Raw genomic sequence first — 21,957 nt, 5'->3', positions numbered from 1 at the left:
ATCATCTAGCCTCTATCGCGTAAACTGCTGAGAACTTTAGTAAGTGCCTAGATACAACTTTTGTCTTTAAAGATTAATTTTATTCTTATAACATTTTTCAGCACAAAGAATACAAATACAGAAATACTGTGGTTTTAAGGTGAAAAATAAGTCAGTTGATACAGAAGAGAGATTAGGTTTTGAGCTTTTTGTTTGGGTTTTGGTGTTTGTTTTTTTTTTTTTTTTGTTAATAGAAGGACCTGTGTTCCACTGGTGTATCTGGGGTAGTTCATTAAAGTAGGTACTACAATTCATGTAGGCTAGTGCAAGGAATTTGGTTTGTCCATTAACTAAGTCACAAATAGCACAATGTACTATAGTTTAGAACAGTATTTTCTATCTATTAATAAAATAGATTATCAGCTAAGAAATGGGAACTGCCTAGTGACCTTTTGTGTGACTCTCTTTCAGGCACCTTTTTGGGCATACGTTCTGGGTGCATTAGGACTTTTTATCTACCAGTCTCTGGATGCCATAGATGGGAAGCAAGCCAGAAGAACGAACAGTAGTTCTCCTCTAGGAGAACTCTTTGATCACGGTTGCGACTCTATTTCCACAGGTAGCCTTAACCTACTGTTGTTACCTATTGTAGCTTTAAAAAACTTTATGTTTTTCAAGAATAGCTGATTAATCACAGAATTGCTTAGAGTTGGAAAGGACCTCTGGAGATCATCTAGTCCAATCCCCTGCTCAGAGCAGGGTCAGCATGTTCCCTTCTTTTAGGATAAGTTCATCTCCTGGTGTTGCAGCCAAGGCTGCCCTGACCTTTGAATCCCTGACCACTATCAGGGAAGATATTTCAGAAGCACCTTTGGCAGATGTTGGGTAATGTGTTCTGCTCTTAACTTAACTGTGCATCTTCATGTACAGTGTTCTTACAGTGAGCTAGATGGTAAACAAAGAATTCCGTGAGAGCATGTTTAGAGATTCTTTACTATAGGTAGCCTGTGTCTTCCAGCAGAGTACAAGTGATGCCTAATAAAGGATTTTAAGGACCTAAAAGACTGATGCTGACATATGAAACTAAGGCTTCTGCTTTAGGAGTGAGGTGCCAAAATAAGTTTGGTAACAGGGCATCCAGCCTGGCACATAAGAGAAGGGTAATTCATACTCCTTAGTGTTGGAGTCCGTAAAAAGTAAGCTTTGCTCAGTTTTGCTTTCTGTAACTTAGCTGCTGTTGGTGGCAATGCCTGTACTTCTATAAAAGCTTAAGAGCTGCAACATTTGCCTAGGGAGTTGGAACACTGCCCAGAGAAGTGCAGCTACCATTTCCTCTGAGCTGGACCTTTCCCTTGAAGCTGTCAGTGTTGAAAAGAACAGGCTTTGACAAGGCCAGCAGAAGGGAGAATGACCACTGTAGGCTTGGAAGAAAGGGAGTCCTGTGTTTAGGTCTGTCCTCCCAGGACTGTCCTTGAGATTAGTTACACAGTGAAGTATCAGTCGTATCATTACTTTGTTAAAGAGATATAAAATGCCTTGTGATTTTTTTTATTTCTCTTAACTACAAGCAAAGAGGCTGTATGACTAACATGTTCATTTCTGCTTTTCAGCTTTTGTTGTCCTTGGATCCTGCATAGCAATCCGACTAGGAACAAATCCTGACTGGTTGTTTTTCTGTTGTTTTGTGGGACTGTTCATGTTCTATACTGCTCACTGGCAGACATATGTATCAGGCATACTAAGGTTTGGAAAGTAAGTAGCTGTCTTTCTCTTGACTCCTTTTTCATGTCCCTCTCACCCTAGCAGAATTGTGTTTTACTTGGCAAGAACTTTAAAACCCTGCATAACACTGAGTAGAGGAATTGTCCTTTTAGCAGTTGATTTAAGCTCTATGTGCTTGTTTGCATGCGTTTGGCTGTTTTGTCCGCAGGTTTGTTCTCGGAATCCATAGAAGCAAGAACCATGCATGCTTGGGCCAGAGAGGTCTTGGCTGCAGTGTAAGCAAGTGCTGTGTGTAGGAGTAGGGACAGAGCAAGTATCTACAGTACCTCCCTTCGTAACTTCCCAGCCACAGAACAGTTTCAGCCAGGGGACTCTGAACCACGTGCATTTTGAGAGAAATTCCCTTGCCAATAGGTTTCCCCTCCATAGACATCTCCAGAGTTCCTTCAAATAACTCTCTGTATCCATGGCATCCTTTGGCAAGGAGCTCCTCAGATCTATGGCAGTGGTTGAAGAATTGTCCCAGTTATGTGGAGGCTTTGTTTTTAATCTGGCTCATACTGGCTTTGATGTCCTTTAGGTTTTGTGTTAGGTCACAGTTCTAGAGATTGCTGTTCATTACCTGGTAGAAATTTCATCTGCCCTCACTGCAGTGTAGGAGAAGGAGTCATGACATTCATGTAGAAGAAAACAATTCAGTTTAATTTCAGTAGCTCCTAATAGTGTGGAGGTTGCTTACCCTCCTGCAGCTGTGGTGGTGCCTAGCTGTGCCCTTTTGCTGCTTTTGAACAATATCCTGCACTCCAGTAAAGATTTCTGAAAAGAAGAAATGATCGGAGACTTCTGCAGCAGCAGATGGATAGATGAAGGCTGTCCTTCTGCTAATCCTGGTCGTTTGTTACGTTACCTGCTTATTATAGTCCTACTTAGCTCTGACCTGCAAAAAGCACCTCAGCAAATCTGAGCATCGCTGGGCACACAGCCTTGTGATGGGCTGTCCTTGCATGTTGTTCAATATCTGTATCAAAAGAAAGCAGCCTATGTGGTAACACTAAGAGCTCTGTTTTATTTGCTGACAGTACATTTTACCAAAGAAACTACAACTCTTTTACCTGCCCACCCATCCTGCTTTTATTAAAGGACATCTTGTGTTGTAAGCAAAAACAGACACTTTAGAATGACTGCTGAAATAGGATAATCTCCGTACATAACTGGTCTACACTGAAGGGAGATGGATTGTGTCATGAGCTCTGAGACTCTGCATACATGGTTGCTTTACTGCGCCTTCCTTTCTTGCTTGAAATGTGAGAATGACTCCCTTACATCAGGAAGTTGCTGACACTCTCATATCACAGAAAAAATTCTTCCTTAAAAACTTAGCAAATTCTATGTAAATATAGTGATAGTGCATAGTACAAGCAGTTTGGAATGGCCTGGTGTTCAGTGCTTACTGTTTGAAGTTAATCAGCCACAGCTTTTTCTCCAAGATAACTTATTTCTGTTTAGTGGAAATAGGTCAGCATTTTTTTCAAGGCTTGCAATTTTATTTCTTTTAAGCATAGAGGTGAGAGTCTTAAGTGAAGGCATTAGTATATTGCTCTAAATATGATGATACAGAATAACAGGGATGGAAGCTTTCAGTGATGCTGATCCTGAATTAGCAGCAATATATTTTAGAAGTCAAGTGATGGATGAGAGAGTCCTAGTGCTGATGGCCAGGAAGGATCAGAGCAGCTGGGTACTCTCAGATTATGCAGAATACCTACCTCATAGTGTCTGATTAAAATCTCTGTACTCTGATCTGGGCTGTGTTGCAACCAACAGTCTGAGCCTCTGTAAAAGTATCATAGACTCACAGAATCATATAATAATTAGGGTCAGAATAGTTTGGGTCAGAAGAGACCTTAAAGCTCATCCAGTTCCAACCCCTGGCATGGGCAGGGACACCTTCTGCTAGACCAGGTTGCTCAAAGCCCCGTCCAGCGTGGCCCCAGGGATGGGGCAGCCATAGCTTCTCTGGGCAGCCTGTGCCAGTGTCTCACCACCCTCAGAGTGGTGAATTCACCCTCAGAGTAAGAATTTGTTCCTGATACTTAATCTAAATCTCCCCTCTTTCAGTTTAAAGCCATTCCCCCTTGTCTCATCCCTACATGCCCTTGTGAAAAGTTCCTGTCCAGCCTTTCTTGTAGGTCCTTTTAGATATTAAACTTTGGCATGAATGATTCAACTTGAAGTTTGAGCCTCCTCCCGCTACCAGCAACTGCAAATGCAGTACAGCTTAGAGCCCTAAGTTTTACTAGTACAGAACACAACCTGTGAACACTTGCACCTGCATATGGATGCTTTTGTATGATGTAACTGACAGGCTTAATGGGCAGCCACTGCAGTGCCTGCAGTTCTAACACCTCATCCCTGGCAGAAAGGGAGAAGCCCACTCTCAGCACCACTGTCCCATTCCCCCCCTGCATAGTTTTTGGCACTTGACGCCAAGTTGGTTCATGATATGGGCAGAAGATGAAAACACAACCCAAGGCTAGCAAGCTGAACTGATGCACCTTATATTCCAAAGAGCACTGCAGCTACCACAAGTGAGGGAGCGCAGAGGTGTAGGAAGGAGAGGACGACCCATTGCTGGGGTTCTGAGCAGTGATGAGCACTCCAGCTTATCATCTAGTTGCAGCTTAAACTTTGGCTAAGACTGAGCCTGAAGCTTGTGATGAAATGTTGCTTTGATTATCAAGATCAGATTAATGTTTTCCATTAACCAAGAGCTGATTCCTATTTCTCTTTAAAAACACACCAGTTCCCATGCAAACAGATAATGTGCTAAGCAAGTAACAGTACACATTGACTTTGGTCATAATACCTTAAGCCAGAAAATTTAGTCTAATTACTTAAAGAAATGTTGCATTTTAAACATCAGTTGTTACTACGTGCTGCTAACTTCAGTAGAAAGATGAGGTATCAGTCTCAAAACCTTTGATAGCATAAAAGGTACCTTAGATGTGTATATCTTTTTATTTATTTTAAAGCTCTATTGAAAGTATCAAGTTTTTTTCTCTCGAGCTTCTGCTTAACTTTTTTTTTCTATATTCAGGTCTTCCCAAAACATTTCATCAGTCAAATACAGTAATAAGGAACTGGCTGTCTTGTCTGAGAACAAAAAAGGTGGAATTCAGAGTGTAGACTTTAGAGGGCATACAAGGCCACCTATGTTAAAAATGTTTTTATGGAAATAAACAAGATCCCAATCACACATCCTCTAAAACAGGACAGATGCTCAGCTACCCACTGCCTCAGTCCTCAGAATACTGCCCTTACATTTTGCAGGCTCTTATCTAGCAAGTTGTCATGATATGATAGCTTAAAAAAAATCCCTTTTGCCCCTGTGTGCTCTTTACAGTCCATACTTCTATATGATACACTTTTAATGGAAGTGTTTAAGTGCATTTACTGTGAGCTTGCCTTAAATTTTGATGTCATACTTGCACATCAACAAGTCTGTAAATATATACAGAAATTCTCAGTTAACAATGTATTCATTAAAGATTTCCCCCCTATTAAAAGTGTATGTAGCTTGCTCTAGGTAAAGGGTATAGATTTAATTTTAAATCTAAACCAGAGATGTGTGCTTCTGTATAGAGGAGCTTTCTCAGTCAAGGAAAATCATGTTTTCTATATAGATTGATGTAATCTGAAGTACTTTAAAGGAGATAATTTAAAGTCATTTTTTTTATTTCTCCCCCCCCCGCCTTACTTGCAGCAAAAAAGACCTTTTCTTTCACTAAATGTCTCTTTTTATTCCTTCCTAGAATTGATGTAACTGAAGTTCAGATAGCCATAACAATGCTGCTCTTGACATCTGCATATGGTGGAACAGCAATATGGGACTATAAGGTGAGTTCATTAATTATTCAGAGTTCCTGTTGAGTGTTCACAGTTCCTGTGGTATTTGAAGCTATCCTGTGTGAGTACCCTCAACACCTACTAGTTGTCTAATGTTCTGTTTCAGCTTACATTACACTTGAAGGTTATTTTTATGTTGTAGTTAACTTGGATATAATGGTGTGACTTCCTATGCACAAATTTAGAGCTGCATAGAGGAAAAAAGACCCCATCTGCCACATGCAAACTTCTGATTTGGAACTAGTACTCTGCAGATACTTAAGCTTTAACAACTGGGTTTTGTTCTAGTTTTATTTCTTTTGTTTGTGACATACATTTCTGTTTATTTAAATGATTTAAAGGATGCTTCATTTTAAGTTTAAAGATTAAATGCTTTAACCCAACAAAATCATGGGACGAAGTTAAGGGGTTTTTGATTTACTAATCTGTATTTACCTGCTGTTGGAAATGTACTGATTTTTAACAGTTATGTCACAGCTGACATAAATGTAAATACCTGTATTTAAAGAATTCTGTACAAAAGCATCTCCCTGTCTCTGGCTTTTATTCTTTTCTTTAAAGGTGACTTTAGTGGACAGCATCAAAAGTACATCAGACTGGTATCTTCATTCTTTCTAGGGTCTTTACTCAGAAACGTCTAGTTCTGCTTGGTCATAGTGCATGGAGGAGCTGAGACCATTCCATGCTATTGATAAGCAGTGCAAATTAACCTAAATATAAACCACCAAGTAATTCAAATTAATTCATGAGTTACTCAGCAATTTTATTTCCTTTTCTCATCCTGCAAGAGGCTTTTGTTCTGTTTTCAAACAACTTATTTTCATGTTGGAAAACCAAGTAGGCAAATTAGACTCTAATGATTGTTGTTTGGTATTAAAAGCTGTGGTAGTTATGCTGTATCGCCAAACAGTCCATTAAAAAATATAGTCAATGGTTTCAGTTTATTACTACTTCTTTTTTTTTTTTCTTAAATCCTCTGCTGCCTTTGGAAGTTTCCTTAAAACTGCAATTGATTCTGAAAGGTAACCCCGCTTAATTAAAATTTGTACCTGAAGACTGTTCTGAATGCAGAGATACAGCATACAAAGAACATGTACCAGAACACAAAGAAGGCAGATGGTGTTTGTGTTTCCTGTGGTTCAGTGTCGTGTTACCCTGTGAAACAAAAGGAACTGTCCTTCTACCCCCTTCCATGAATTACAGCGCAGTAGTTTGTCATGTTTTTGCTTACGTAGTAAAAATATTTGAAGACGTTGTAAGGACAAACAGAGTAAGATCTAGCTGGATTTTCAAGACCAGAAGTGAAGCACTCAAAAGTTAACATTACGAAAGAAATTTGTTGTCTCCTTAGTAAGGAAACAAATTCCAAACACTGTCCCTCTGAGCAAGAATTTTAATAAAACAATTGTTTAGTAGGTATCAGTAGGTTTTTTTAATCACTTCTTAAAAAAGGTGTGACCCTTAACTTTTAATATTTTTCTCTTGTTTTTCCTGCTAAGGTCCCTTTGGTAGGCTTAGAATTGAAGCTCCTTGCAGTTTTTGGCATATTATGTGGAACAGCACTTTCTGCGTTCAATTACTTCCGTGTCATCTTTGGTGGAGGAATTGGAAAGAACGGATCTACAATAGCAGTAAGTTGCTTTAAAAGTCTGAATGAGGTTTGAATAATATATGCCCGTAATTTATTGTGTTTTGTATCATCATAAGGGTTTTATTTGTTTAAGCATTTAAGCAGACAAGCATATGAGTGTTGGATGCCATTATCTACCTTCTGTCTACACATTACTGGATTTCTTCTGTCACAGGAACCAGCAATGAATTTTCTTAGAAAACAGATTAGTGGCCACTGCGAAGGATACTGATAGTGTTGGTATAATGCTCAAGGACTTTCCCCGAGCTTCGACAACTCTGGTTTTGTTTAATAGGATTTGCAATACATGTAAAATGTGGACCTTACCATGTGACTGAAGCCTTAGAATGGGAATTTTCTCTCAATTTGTATTTCAGGGAACAAGTGTTCTTTCACCAGGCCTGCACATTGGACTACTTCTCACACTGGCCATTGTGATCTATAAAAAGTCTACAACTCAGCTATTTGAAAAACATTCTTGCCTGTATGTCTTGACATTTGCGTTAGTGAATGCCAAAATCTCACAGAAGCTGGTGGTAAGGAATCTCACTTCAGTCCTAAACCTCCTAAAACTAAACTGGTTCTTGGCTTAATGTTTACTGGATCAGTGGGTGCCGTGCAAGTTTTTCCATTCTGCTCTGATGCTATTATTACCAGCTTCATTATGACCAAGACACTGAACTAGGTTCAGGCTCCTACAGAGAGATTATATATGACATTGATGCAAACACATATTTATTGAGGGTACTGGTTACAGCTTTCAGTTTCAACCTACTCCTAGAAATACGCTGTCTTTAACATCGTAACGCTGGTCCTTCAAGCCATACTAACAGTGCTGTGGCTTCTGGTTTAGTTACCTGAAACAGGAATTTACCTTAATCATTAAAATGAAGAGATAAACTGTTTATCTCCTTTGTAATTAAAAACCTCATCAATGGATGAAAAAAAGATCGGCTTTACTGCATGTTTTTTATTTGTAAAGATCATCGTAGAGCTCAAAGCTCCATCCAAACTGGCCTTCCAGGGATGGGGCAGTCACAACTTCTCTGGGCAGCCTGTGCCAGTGCCTTACCAGGATATGGTTGGTTTCTGGGCTGCAGGCATACACTGCTGAGTCATGTTGAGCTTCTCACCAATCCACACCCCCAAGTCCTTCTCAATCAGTTCTCTGCTGAGCATGTGGTTGTGCTTGGGATTGCCCTGACCCAGGTGCAGGACCTTGCTCTTGGCTTTGTTTAACTTAATGAGGTGTGCACCTGCCCACCTCTCAAGCCTGTTGAGGTTGCTCTGGAGCCTATAAAGTCCCTATATAATAAAGCCAGCAAATATCAACTGATAATTCAGACAGTGGTTATCACTGATTAAAGTGCTTGATATTGATTGAATAACCTGGAAAGAGACTGCTTAGTCCTTGGGAAAGAAACCATTAGGGAGCATCAGACCCTGAAGCATTTGTAAAGCCCTTGTTGTGCCTGCTGATTGCCTCTTAAGAACAGTGGATAGCAGGCTGTTGCTGGGCAAGGGCATCATGCCAGTTTGCTAGTAGTTAAACTCATCTTGCAGTGATGCCTTTTTGTGTCTCTTTTTATTTTACATAGGTGGCTTACATGACAAAAAGTAAAATCTCTCTTCAGGACACTGCATATATTGGGCCAGGACTTCTAGTTTTGGATCAGTACTTCAATAGTTTCATTGATGAATATATTGTTCTGTGGGTAGCATTGGTAAGCATTTTGGTTTGTACTTTTCATTTGGCACCTACTGAAAGGAATGGATTGAGAACTGTCTCTGCCATTTCTGACATGCTCAGATCTCAGCTTTTGCTGCAGGAGTGGCAGTGTACCATGTAAACATGTACCTTGGGAGCTGACTGGCTTCCTTGGAACAGAGATGTGGAAGTAAATCTACAGACATATTTTGTAATTATGCTTTAGTCCAGGTGGTTTCTTTAAAGTCATTCTACAAACTGCAAACTTAACTTTGTTTATCAGATAGCACTTTGTTTAGTGCTGGGCTTTTGGGGCTTCATTTTTTTCTTCTAAACTAAACCACCGTGTATCTTTATGTTAAAATGCTGTTAAACTTGGCATTTGGATAGATTCTGATTACGGTACAGATGAATTTATAGTAGGGACAATTTTAAGAAATAATTAGATTTATTTTTTTTAACCTGTTCTGTTTTGTTCTTTTGAAGTTCATATCCTTGTTTGATATGCTGAGATATGCCACTGGTGTATGCCTACAGATTGCTGCTCATCTTCATATACATGTCTTCCGAATTTCATCTCATCAAGCTCCTGAACAGGTTCAAAACCATAATGACTGATTAAATAGGTCAAGAACAAGAGAAGAAGCAGTTAGGGGAATGCTGAATGAAGCAGCCTCTGTTTTTTTGGGGAAGAGATTAAACTTTTCATGAAAACAGTTTTATGAGAAAGCTCACTCTATCCTAGACATTATCAGGTGTTAAGAGTTATGAAGTACAAAGTCCTGCAGATTCTACTGTGATTGTTACTTTTGCACCAGGATGTATTTTTTCCCCTGTGTTTTAGGGCATGAATACTGCATTTGAAACTTTTGCCATTTCCTGTTAGGTAACCTTAATTTGGTACTTCTGGTCTGGTGAATGCAGGCTGCAAACCAAGGTGCTACCAACAAGAATTCCAAGAGGAATTTAACTTTTCCCTAATCTTCTATTGTTAGTTTTTAAAGTCTTCTTGGAACTGCTGTGAAGTGGTAGTCACGTATCAGTGAATACTGCACTGCATTATTAAGACTGGTAAAATGAGGCATCTGTGAGGTAAAACTACTCATTAATCTCTGTTCCAGTATTTCTAAAGAAAAAGCTTCTGGATCAGTAGGATAAAGGAGGTATAGCTCAGGAAAATTTTATTCTGTGTCAAAATACTATGAAGTACTATGAAGTTATGAGTGCCTTTAGGATCATGGATTCTCTAGTATCTAAGTATGTAACCTACATGGCTAAATACAATTTTAGCTTGTGTTTTCTTTCAAGGCCAGTTTCTGGTTTTGTGGTCCCAGTAAGGTTTGCCTCATTGTACTCCATCATTATCTAGACTATTGGTAGTTGTGTACTTTGGGGGCACTTACTTTACCTACCTTAACATGCATCTGAAACTATACAGGTGAAAGACCAAGTTCATTTATAAATGACTGTGACTGACTGTGACAATGCAGCACATCCATATGTAACTCCCTCTGAAGTATTATATTTGCTATGGCAGTGTTCATCTATCTTATAATCTGTTCTGTAGCTGTCACTATACATTATCCAAACAAAATTGCACGGAGCTAAACCAAAATGTATAGTAAAAATCTCCAACACAGGAAGTCAGGCCCACTATCAGCCTTTCTCTTTCCTTAAGAACAGACTCACTGGCTAACATAATGTGCCTAGCTAAAGGGCTGCTGTTGGCATTAGAGAAAAGCTGAGTGAAAGTAGCTTATCACCTGCAAAAACAAATCATGACTTGCATGCAAACCCTATAAGCTTAAATTCCTTTAAAAAGGTACATTTTGAATATGGTATTTGTAAAAAGCTGTTGAATGTGTCTGTTACCACTTTCAGTTGCTGATATGTAGCTGAGCTGCGAGTTCATAAAGTCCTTCCTGAACTGTAAAATAGAGTGCTATGATTTGTTTTAAAAATATCACTGCAGCTTCCTAGTTACACATTAACTCGAAAAGACTTCCTGAGGTGTTAAAGGAACTTTAAAAGTGGCATACTGTTTGCTAAATTTGGAGGGAATAGAATACCGTCTACCAAACTGCCTAAGAAGGATATGCTGATAGACCTGAGGGATAACTGTACCACTTAATGCTAAAGGACCAGTACTCCAAGTGACTAATATCAATCCCAGATGAATTCTACTACTCCTGTTTGAGGCTGTGAAAGACAGAGCATCTGTACATGAACTTAGCCTGAGCCCAGCCCATGGGGAAGTAGAAGATGGTAAAGACCAGTTCAGTTTTTCTGAATACTGTATATAGGTAACTTTTTTTAGAGTGAGAAGGTTTGGGTCCCCAGAATGCTCAAAAATGTCATGCAGTAGTAGGTGTAAGTTTTAAGGATATGATTGATGTATGTGGATAATAGGAAACTAATACAGAAATTGGTCAGAAAACCAGAAATATGAGGCAATACGAACAAATAAAACCAGAAACATGAGGCAACACTAACAACCAACCTAGCACCAAGGATAGGAAGCAGGAAGTTTTAACTATTTTACAGCATCATCTAATTGTCCTTGGAGGGCTGAGACTCAGGAGCACTGTTACAAAGCAGCAGTTACCTGTTACCTACCAGAGGCCCATGTTACCTCATACATCCTTCTAAGCAGTTTAACTTCTGTGTTTGCTCCTTCTCTGAGTCCTAGCAGACACAGAACAAAGAGCTTCATACTGGTTGTTTGTTCAACTTCAGCTGCAACCTAATAGCTGAAGTTAGTATGTAAATTAGCCATCACTAATCTGGCTCCCAGAATTGGAGAACCATCATCAAATGGCTTGATTCTGAACTAGAAATACTAGAAGAATCTGTATGGACTGGTTTTGAAATACATTGTTACAAAAACATCACATTTGTGCGTGTGGGTGTGTGGATGGTTTTTGTTTTATCTACTATTGTATTAAGTCTAAGCATTAAATATATTAGGAACTTCCTAATTTGTAAAGGTGGATATTCGGGCATAATGGGTTTCTGTAAAAAAACCCACAAAACTGCATGCAAGCTAAGCTTTAATTTATACTGATCTACTGTAATGAGCTACATTGAAAGATAAATGCTTTACCCTTAAAACATAGGCCTCTCTAACTTGGTAGTCATTTGGAACTGCAAGAAGTAATATTCCACCTCAAAGGCTTGTAATAACTAGTCCTAACTAAATGAGCTGAATTACTTCTAGTGGTGGTTCTACAAGAACTATACACCCCAATATGCACCCCAATTATGCTTTCTTGAGCAGATGTAATATAAAGCTGTGATACTCAGCTGTAATTCAACTGAAGAAACCTGCTTTTGAGACAAATTACAGCAGTTACTAAATCCCTTACTAGTGCAAAGTTATTACAATGCCTAGGCTAACAAAAGAGTTAACAAAATTTACTTTAATTTACCATAATACACATCACTGAACAATCTTACATGAACTACATCATACTCTGTGAACATTTATAACTGTTAATATGTCAGCAGACTAAATTTTGAAACTGTGAAAATCTTGAAGTCTCCAGCTTGTGAAAAATGCTTCTATTTGTACAATGTATCTAAAGGCCTGAAGTTATTGCTTAAAACCTGGGTAATGCATTTTTCATTAATTCTGCCCACTGTTACAATTTGTCATTATAAAAAGTGAAACAACTGAAATTCTTCAGTGCTATTGAAAGTGAGTATTCGTCAGTTAAAGACTGGGCAGACAGTAAATAGTTTGAGGTTCATATTGTGTTTCCCCCCCCGTCATAAATTTACTAATATATTTATTTATAACATTACTGAGACAAGATTAGAACAATCCAGGAAAACAGTTAATAGAAACTTTAAAGCATATAAATCTTAACATATTTCTCTATGGCTAATGCCTATACTTGTATCATGTTACTTAGGTATAAGTTGTTTCTCCATTGAGCCATCAGAATAACATGGACTGAAGAGACTTGCGAACAGTTGCCATCTCCTGCTGTTGCTGTTACAAGAAAAGGAGATAATACTGAACAAATGCCATATCAATATATTTTTTTGAGCCAATTAAAAGAATGTCAAATTACTTTTTTATAGAATGTTCTATTTTTGCATTTAACTAACTTTTTCATAGATCTGGTACTTACAGTGTCCATCATAATCTTCTTCTGCAACATAGTCATTTCTTTGCGGAGTTCATTTTGTACACCGGCTAGAAGATTTTCATTGCTCTTCTCCAGCTCTTCCATGCTCTGAAGTTAAGGATAGTCTTAACTCAAAACTCTTCAATGTCAAAGGGTTAATTTCAAACAAATAAACCACTACTCAGACTACTACAGTTCAATTTTTTACAGCTGCAGTGGTCACTGATAGTTGAGTAGTTTTGTCAATAACTTGACAGACAAATCATACATGACTTTGTATTCCCATCTGCGTTCCTGTTTAAACAGTATGGGCCCTGTAAAGGAAATGGTTGCCTCCACTCAGCATCTGTGAGGTCTCAGTTAGTTATCCTGTATTTCAGTAAAGAGTTCTACAAGAAAAGATTAAGCAGACACCTGTCAGGAATGATAGGGGTTTGGTATTAATACAACCTTGGAGACTTGAAGTAAGGACTGTAAAACCCATTAAATTTCCATCTCTACAGACATGCCCAAATAAGCCAAGTAAAGGTCACTGGTTATCTTTCCCTCTGTATGTACAATTATGCCTAACTCTGTGTATGTGTGTAGCTGCATTTTCGTTGACTTGTATTTAGTTAAGCTTATTTGAGGCTTGATTTCTACCTTTTGATCTTCTTTGAAGAGAAGAATCAAAGTAATACTTGACCTTCCGTTCACTTTTTAATCTTTGATGAAGATGTTTTTGATGTTTTGGGAGTTATAATTTATTAATATTTCTGTAATATCCTCTGTACACTTCAACTATCTTAAACTAAGAGCTGTTCTATTTCAGATTTATTGTTATAACCTACCAGACTTGAAAAAAAAAAAACAAGCTTATTTATCATAACTGCAGTTTCAAAAAGGGACCAGTTAGGAAATTACTTGAACAGAAATTAAGGTTTGTCAGAAACTGGCAGACTTGAATCTGCCCCATGTACTGGTATATACTGGAGTCCACTCATCTAGAAAGCAGCTTGGCAGGAAAGAATCTAGGGCTCCTGGAGGACACAGGTGAAGCCAGCAGTGTGCCCTTGCAGCAAAGGCAGCCAAAGAGCTCCTGGACTGCATTAGGATGAGTGTTGTCAGCAGGCAAAGAGGGCTGATCTTTTGACTCCATTCAGCCCTGGTGAGACCACATCTGGAGTGCTGGGTCCAGTTCTGGGATCTGACCAGAACCCAACAAAGGACCATGGAGATGATTAAGGGACAGGAGCATATCTCTTACAAGAGTAGACTGAGACAGCTGGAACTGTTCAGCCTGAAGAAGACAAGGTTCAGAGGAAATCTTACCTATATACAGAAGTACCTAAAGGGGTAGGGAGGATGTGCAAAAAAGATTGAGCCAGGCTCTTGAGGTGCCCAGTGACAGCACCAGAGGCAGTGGGCACAAACAGGAAGTTCCCACTGAACATCAGGAAACACTTTTTTACTGTGAGAGTGACTGAGCACTGAACAGGATGCCCAGACAGGCTGTGGAGTCTCCATCCTTGGAGGTAACTCAAAAACTAGCTGGACATAAGTCCTGAACAAGCAACTGTAGGAAACCTTGCTGAACCACCTGTGGGCTGGACCAGATGACATCCAGGTCTTTTCCAGCTTCGGCCCTTCAGTGTTTCTATGGTGCTGTGCCTCTGCATTTGTTACAAAAACAAATTCAGGTCACTTTTGCTTTCTTTACAGTTTAGATTTCTAATAGCTTACTTAGAGAAACTAGGGGTGGAAGGAAGTTCTGGGAACAAAGTGTTTGGTTCTTAATGTAAAGTTACAAGGAAACTTTTTCTTGCAAAGAAGTCAAACTTTTTAGTAGTTATGTTTTTGTTTGGGTTTTTTTTTTGTTTGCTGTCTAGTATATTAGTTACTTTGTTAAAAAAAATGCAAACAAAACAAAAATCACACCACAGTTGATTGGTATGAATCATGTCTTTGAAATACATTATCTCTGTTAAGCACTATCCAAAACCAACCAAAGGTAGGGAATCCCAGCAAATACAATAATTATGCATAAAGCAACAGGAAAGTTGGGCAAGTTTTGGGCAATCCATCCAGCTGGGCAAGTTTTCACCATAAAGCATTAATTCCATCAGATTCTTCCTGTTAACATTTTAGTGAACACTTACCTTGAATACTAAGCTTACAGAAAGGGACAACCTTTCTAATGAATGTTGCTTAGAAAGAGATGGAGTTCTAAATAGGCAATTTTAAGGGACTTACAATTGACTTTAAGGGTCGCTTTCTTACTGAAGCACCAATCGCTAAAAAGGTTAATGACATTAAAAAATTGGTTTCTATTTCTCATGATGGGGGATGCACCTGCCAGCAGTAATAAAAGCCAAATGACTTGCTGCCCAAGATGTATTTTTACTAGATTGTCAAGTTTCACTGGTTTAAATATATACAAAAATATCTAAGGGAATAATTAAGAAAAAATCTTGATGATTTAACTGACCTACATAACCTTTCAACTGGTACAAAACCATATTCTGTTTAGAAAGTGTGAGGGTTATGCCTAGATATTTGAAACAGGTGAGCCAATCAGACCCCTGGTACAACACATTTAAGGAAATTATGATGCAATGTTTATGCATGTATAGAGAGAACAAGCTATTTTCATAGCAAATAAGGGAAAGATACTAACATGAATATTCAAGCAAGGCTATTATTTTCCTTAAATGAGCCTTAAAATCTCTGTATGTCATAAAGGCTGAACTCATACAGCTTTTTAATTGATATAAGGATTGACTGCCTTGTAAGAAAAAAACTTACTGTACCTTTAAGAACTGCTCATAGAGCTGCTTAATGGTTTTCAGTCTCTGACTTTGAACTATTCTTGCCTGTTGAAAAACTTTTTGTTGCTGACGAAGCATATTCTGAAGCAGAAGTGAAAGAAAAAACTAATGGCATTAGTTAGCCAAAAACGCTTGGACAGCAACACTAACGTCATTTATCAGAATCAGAAATTATGTCTTCACTGGAAATATGGGTTATGTAATAGAGATCTCTGCCTGAAGAGTTATCTTTGTTCTTATTAATGAAAGAAAGACTGAAGACTGGATTAAGCCCTGAGTTACCTCCTGAGGTCCCTTCCAACCTGAATTATCCCTGTGAGACACTATAAGGATTGCTACCCAGCACAGTTCTCGAGGGTATCCCTGGGAAATTTGTTGATTAGGGAAAAACAAAACTTGCATGATGTTTCTGTATTTGTACTCCCAACATTTGCAATTACATTCCATTATAATAGCTCCTATCCCCTTTCAATGATCAAATTCTCATACATTTACTATATACAGGCATATTTTTAAGAAGTGCATGTGAAGACAACTGTTCTCTTTTACTCATGTATTCCCCAAACCCAAAGACTATGGAAGCACAGGAACAGCATACAACTTTCTTCTCCATAAATAGTCTTGGCTTTTCTCAATCTACTCCTAGCCTAGGACATCACTAGTCACCATTTATAAACTTGCACTAGAGTTCATAAATGGCACTCCACTTTCAAATACATCCCAAAACTTGTGTTTACTTTAAGAGCCACCAAACTTGGAAGAATTTTTTTTATCAAGAGGCAAACAATCATATGGGGCTTTTTAAACTACATAAAGTGATTTTACATTTCATGAGTGTCTGAACAACATTTCCTCCTTGAGAAAATACCATGAAAGTCATGTTGGAAACCCACCACTAGTTTTTCTTCCTGCTCCTCTGCTTTCTGCACATCTACATCCCATTGCTGAAATAAAGCCAGGAACTGCTGGGAGAATTCATGATTGAGCTTCTGCCTATAAACACAACCCATAAGAATGACAAATTATACGAATAATTGCAAGGGAAGCTAAGGGTCAACACACAGAGGGTAAAGTAACAGGAGCTGGCATAGATTAAAACCCAGGCTATTTTGACATCAGGCCCTAACTGAATACTGTATGCTTTGAAAAACTGAACGCACATACATACACATACACACAGAGTGAATGTGGATTAAATGTACATATACATATAGTAAGTATATATGTATTTACTGCGTTTTTCTAACCTAACTACAGACCTTGGGTTTAACACGTGGGTTTCTAATGAAAGAATTGATTAGCTCATTCTTTAGCTCATTCTACTCTAGTTTCTCTACATAAACTTACATTTTGTCAATGTAAGTTTCAAACATATGTAAAAACACGAAGACAGTTACAAGTATTGCTGGCTTCCAGTTTTTAATGGTCTCATTTTTCAGTTTGCTTCACCTCTAGTATCAGCTATAGTAATTAAATACACCTTTAGAGGCAAGAGGAATGTTATGTAGAGTGAAAATTATTTACAATGCAAAAATGAAAATTTTTGTTAAGCAAAATAGTATAAAAGTTTTACTGAACATTTCTCAGTTTTCAAGTTTAAATAAAAAAATTCCAAGTGAAGTGGAAATCAAAAAAACCCCAACTATTGACCAGCAGGTTGAAGGAGGTGATCCTGCACCTCTACACTCTGCTCTTGTGAGACCTCACCTGGAGTGTTGCATACAGTTCTGGTGCCCTCAACATAAAAAAAGACATGGAACTATTGGAACAAGTCCAGAGGAGGGCCACGAGGATGATCAGGGGACTGGAGCACCTCCCATATGAAGACAGGCTGAGAAAGTTGGGGCTGTTCAGCCTTGAGAAATGAAGGCTGTGTGGATACCTCATAGCAGCCTTCCAGTATCTGAAAGGGGCCTATAAGGATGCTGGGGAGGGACTTTTCATTAGGGACTGTAGTGATAGGCACAGGGGTAACGGGTTCAAACTTATCCAGGGGAAGTTCAGATTAGATACAAGGAAGAAGTTCTTTGCTGTGAGGGTGGTGAGCCACTGGAATGGGTTGCCCAAGGAAGTTGTGAATAATCCATCCCTGGTGGTGTTCAAGGCCAGGTTGAACAGAGTCTTTGGCAACATGGTTTAGTGGGAGGTGTCCCTGTGCATGGCAGGGGGGTTGGAACTAGATGATCTTTATAAGGTCCTTTACAACCCAAACTATTCTATGATTCTATGATTGTTTAAAGGACAAAAGTAACATCAAAGGCCATTTTCCATAAAGATAAAACAGAAGTAAACCCAGCTCTTTAAGGCACCTTGCTCTCAAAATTCCAAATCTTAATTTTACCAATACAAAGGAGAAAGCACTATGCAGTAATTGTCTATAATTACTGTCAGTTTAACCAAGTGAACACAACTGGAGGCAGCAGAAACAGAGGACCTGAGCAGATCATTTAAGTAGCAGATACAGTTTGCTATTTAATTGCAAGATCACCAACTAGCCATGCTGTAACACAAAAGGGAACTTGATTTCACAGGTCTGAAAAACAAGGGTGTTACCTTTGCTCCTGCTGTGTTTTCCAAACATGTTCAATCTTCTGGTTACTGGTTTTTAGTGAGGCTTTTGTATACATTTCTAATCTTTTCCTCTTAGCTAAGAGAGCCTTGTTAATGTCTGCTAAAAATGGAAGAATATTTACAGCTTCAGCCTACTTAAATACATTGGGCCTTTTATCAAAAATGCTGAAGAGTTACACTTTGGAAAAGAGAACAAAGTGTGTTCTGATGCAAAGAAGCTAATGGAACCTGGGTGCTGCTGGGGTTTAGGCATTCCTCCACCTGATGGTGAAACTGCTGCTTCCCTTAGCCCCCTGTACGCTCTAACCAACACTTGCCCTTTGGAGTTGCAACTGCTCATTACCCAGCCCCACCAACTCCTCAAGCATCTGCTTCAAGTCCCACTTCTCTCAGGGACCCCACCAATTAGAACCTATCATGCTGTGATTCAGCTTTTGCTTCTTTCTTTATTCTGAAGGTACAGAGTACAGACTACTCTCTAGCTCATTCTGTATCACAACTACTGCCAAAAATCCTTGTCTAAAATTAAAACTATTTCTTCTATTTTGCTGCTTATATTGAAATTCACATGTTCCTTATTTCCCACTCATGTCTTGCAATCCCCAGTCCCTTCTATGTTGTTTTAACAAAAAGATGAGTAAGAATTACAGTTCTTACTCACATTGTCCATTTTCTCTACAATATAATCACTACCTCTTAAATGTCACTCTAAAATTGGAATTGATAATCAAAAGCACTTTTTCCTTTGTAATTACCTACACTAGTATATCTCACTTTATATGTTATTATTCCCACATTGTCTTTCTCTTTGCTCTACTTAGATATAACTTTATTTTTTTTCCTGAAAAAATGCTTTTTTCCAGAAATGCTGAAAAATGCTATGAAGACTGGTCATTTGATGTAAATCTTGAAACTCATGGTAAGGAATTTCTGCCAGTTCTGCAACTTAAATATGAACTGGCTTTTAATTTATTGGAATGTAAATGTACTTACCTCCAAATCTTTCCAGCATATTCTGTACTTCACCCCTACAAAACAGTGTTTAAAATTTTTATTTGCCCATTTTCTGACTTTAGAATAAGACACGCTATATATGCTTAAAACTCATTTTATTCCCATGCCTATTACTCGTAAGCGGTGAAAGAGCTGCTACTGAAAAATGGAACTCCTTCTCCTGTGAGAGGTCTCTTTTTTTAGACCAATCTGATTTTAAAAAAATAATTATTAATATATTAACCTACTCCCCTGTAAAAAGGCAGTATTAGGCATATCACGTGTCTTGAGTAAAGGAGGATGGTAAATAAAATTGAGCATTCTGTACACGAAAAGTATTTGGAACATCAAATGAAAACAAGTCCATCATAGTTATCATGACTGGCACAGTAAGAAAAATCCAAGACAAATAATAACAGGGTTGTTTCTACAACATCTGTAAGATGATGATTCGATGATTCTATGACACCGGTGTGTAAGACACTGGTACAATAGCTGACAAGTCCGAAAAGAAACATGGTGGGTAAAGAAAATGTTTATCTTTGTTTTATATCATCTTCTCCACAGGATGTCACTTTTTTACTCTTCAAAAAGGAAAAAAAAAAGGATCTTCAACAGCTATAACGTTGCTAAAAAATATTTCAACATACACCTTTTTTTACATTACTGCCTGTAAATACTGCATAAGATTTATCTGTAAATAGAATGTATTTTTCATGCAATAGTTGGATTAAAGTACTGTCAGTATGTTCTGACAACTAAGATCAGGGGGAGAAAATTAATGAAATTATCAGCAATCTCAGATAAAATTTAAATCATCTTCTGAAAGAAACAAGAATTTTAAGAATTGTCATATAATTTTTTTATGCATGTCCAAAAGTGTCTACAAAGAATATGCAAAATTACTCATTTTAAAGTATTCCTTTTCTTTTTAATCTACAACTTCTGTGTTATTTGTAACCTGATTTTTGAATCAAATACCACAAAGGATATAATGAATAACCAGAATCAGTATCTATTTAAGACTTGCATATTTTGAAATAAAAAATAAACAAACAAAAAATCCTAATAATCCTTACCCTACATCATCTGGAACCACATGAGTAGTCACCAAAGGTCGTTTCTTTCCATGCTTGTCCATTACTGGTGTTTCACCTTCATACAGATTTTTAAAAGATTTACAAAAATATATTTTGTTGAGGTTATTTGAATAATTAAAGGTGTAGTTACTTTTCTGTAACGCCACTTCCATGAATATGTCTCATGGATCTCAGTTGCCATCCATAACACATGCAGCTCCTAAAATTTAAATCTGGATTTGACACGGTGGCGAATTATTCTGCAAGGCTAGATTTGAGCTGGCACTGCCTTGAGTTTCTCTGGGCTGATCCCAACCAGTTGCAGTTTCTTTGACCACAACTACACAATTATTCCCAACTCACAATGTAACAATCATCAGAAAGGTAAAATAATCTAAAAATTGAAAAAGACTTATCTGTAAGAATTTCATGCTACTGTAAAATATGCATTGAGATTATGTAGTCTGACATTTAAAAAAATTAAAATCACAAACAGGTATTTATCTTCTTTCAAAAAAAAAACAACAAAATCCTTTGCTGTCAGATTTCTGTTAATGACTTGGGAGAGATTTAGTCTGAATGAAGGAAGAAGGGGAGAAATTATGAAAAACAAACAGAGATTAACTGCTGAAAGACAAAAATCCAAAACCAGTTACATCAAACTTTACAAAAACCTATTGTGATGAGCGAGAACTGAGTTTTTAAGAAAAATCCACTTTTTTATGTGAAACTTCCTCAAAACTCAACAAGAATCTGTTGAATTTCCTTTTTTCCCCCCTCAGCTTTATATGCTCTTTCTTCAGCTCAGATTCCTCATGAAGTACTCTTCCAGCATTAAGACTGCAACTACCCTACCCAACTTGGCACTCCACAGAAGCTGAGCTCTTCTGTTCAGTCCTCACCTCACAATGCTCTAGGCAGCCAGGTGATAGAAGGATATGGCATTAAAATCCTACTCTTAAAGACTCCACCTGTAATTTTAAGACATTAATAGTGCAATAGACAGATCTAGTATACTTTGTTCTCTTCAAAATTCTATTAAAACTATATACTAGGAGGTCAATTGGCAATAGGTTCATAATAAACATGAACCATGCTTACACAAACACTCGCTAACACAGAAGTCTCTTCATTCATAGTCAGAAATACTATGAACTTCAAGTTTAAAAAAAGTACTAAAAAATTACATAAACACCTTCTCTAATATCTTCCTCCGATCCACTCAGCTCTTTTCTTTCCTCCTGAAAGTCATAGGCAGGTATGGCTTGATCTTCCTGTGCTGGTTTACTAGCTTTTCCTCCATGCTTTCTTCCTGATGGAGCCATAAGGTTTTCTTCCTACCAAAGCAGTATGTTGTATTTGGTAACTTTCCCCACAATATTTTGAAGATAAATTATGTTTTCATGCTTATGTTGACCTGTTATAGACA

At 37.9% G+C, this 21,957-nt stretch overlaps 2 protein-coding genes and 1 long non-coding RNA gene across 7 annotated transcripts in view; 1 reads left to right on the top strand and 2 right to left on the bottom strand.

Annotated features, from left to right (window-relative positions):
* Positions 1–13,018, top strand: part of CHPT1 (choline phosphotransferase 1) — a 21,117-nt gene extending 8,099 nt beyond the window's left edge. Inside the window, exons 2-9 of one of the 4 annotated variants that reach the window (XR_009728273.1) lie at positions 451–598; positions 1,590–1,731; positions 5,514–5,598; positions 7,107–7,238; positions 7,615–7,773; positions 8,836–8,961; positions 9,432–11,210; positions 12,860–13,018. Coding sequence is in view for 3 of the 4 variants with exons in the window: in XM_061371932.1 (XP_061227916.1) it covers positions 451–598; positions 1,590–1,731; positions 5,514–5,598; positions 7,107–7,238; positions 7,615–7,773; positions 8,836–8,961; positions 9,432–9,563 (924 nt within the window). In the remaining variant the exon portion in view is untranslated. Of the gene's footprint in view, positions 1–450; positions 599–1,589; positions 1,732–5,513; positions 5,599–7,106; positions 7,239–7,614; positions 7,774–8,835; positions 8,962–9,431; positions 11,244–12,859 lie in introns of those variants that run through there. The other 3 variants (XM_061371933.1, XM_061371935.1, XM_061371932.1) reach the window with 3 other exon arrangements.
* LOC133222333 (uncharacterized) overlaps positions 1–21,957 on the bottom strand; it is a 237,437-nt gene that overhangs the window by 169,019 nt on the left and 46,461 nt on the right. The gene's annotated exons all lie outside the window — the stretch shown is intronic.
* On the bottom strand, positions 12,728–21,957 carry SYCP3 (synaptonemal complex protein 3). 2 transcript variants are annotated; one of them, XM_061371937.1, is made up of 8 exons: positions 21,724–21,862; positions 20,529–20,604; positions 19,450–19,484; positions 18,439–18,556; positions 16,779–16,878; positions 15,868–15,966; positions 13,082–13,186; positions 12,728–12,939 (listed from the first exon to the last, which is right to left on the bottom strand). In XM_061371937.1, exons 1-8 carry the CDS (start codon positions 21,851–21,853, stop codon positions 12,886–12,888), a joined length of 717 nt encoding a protein of 238 aa, XP_061227921.1. In that variant the 5' UTR covers positions 21,854–21,862; the 3' UTR covers positions 12,728–12,885. The 2 variants fall into 2 exon arrangements, with proteins under 2 accessions (XP_061227921.1, XP_061227920.1); XM_061371936.1 differs by lacking the exon at positions 12,728–12,939 and having other exon boundaries at positions 13,010–13,186; positions 21,724–21,957.

This window comes from Neopsephotus bourkii, unplaced genomic scaffold (assembly GCF_033783945.1).
Source record: "Neopsephotus bourkii isolate Nb327-2 ecotype Australia unplaced genomic scaffold, CSIRO-AGI_Nbou_v1 NB_1589, whole genome shotgun sequence".
NCBI lineage: Eukaryota > Metazoa > Chordata > Aves > Psittaciformes > Psittacidae > Neopsephotus > Neopsephotus bourkii.
Note: the sequence above shows the minus strand (reverse complement) of the source record. Positions and strands in the feature narration are given on the sequence as shown.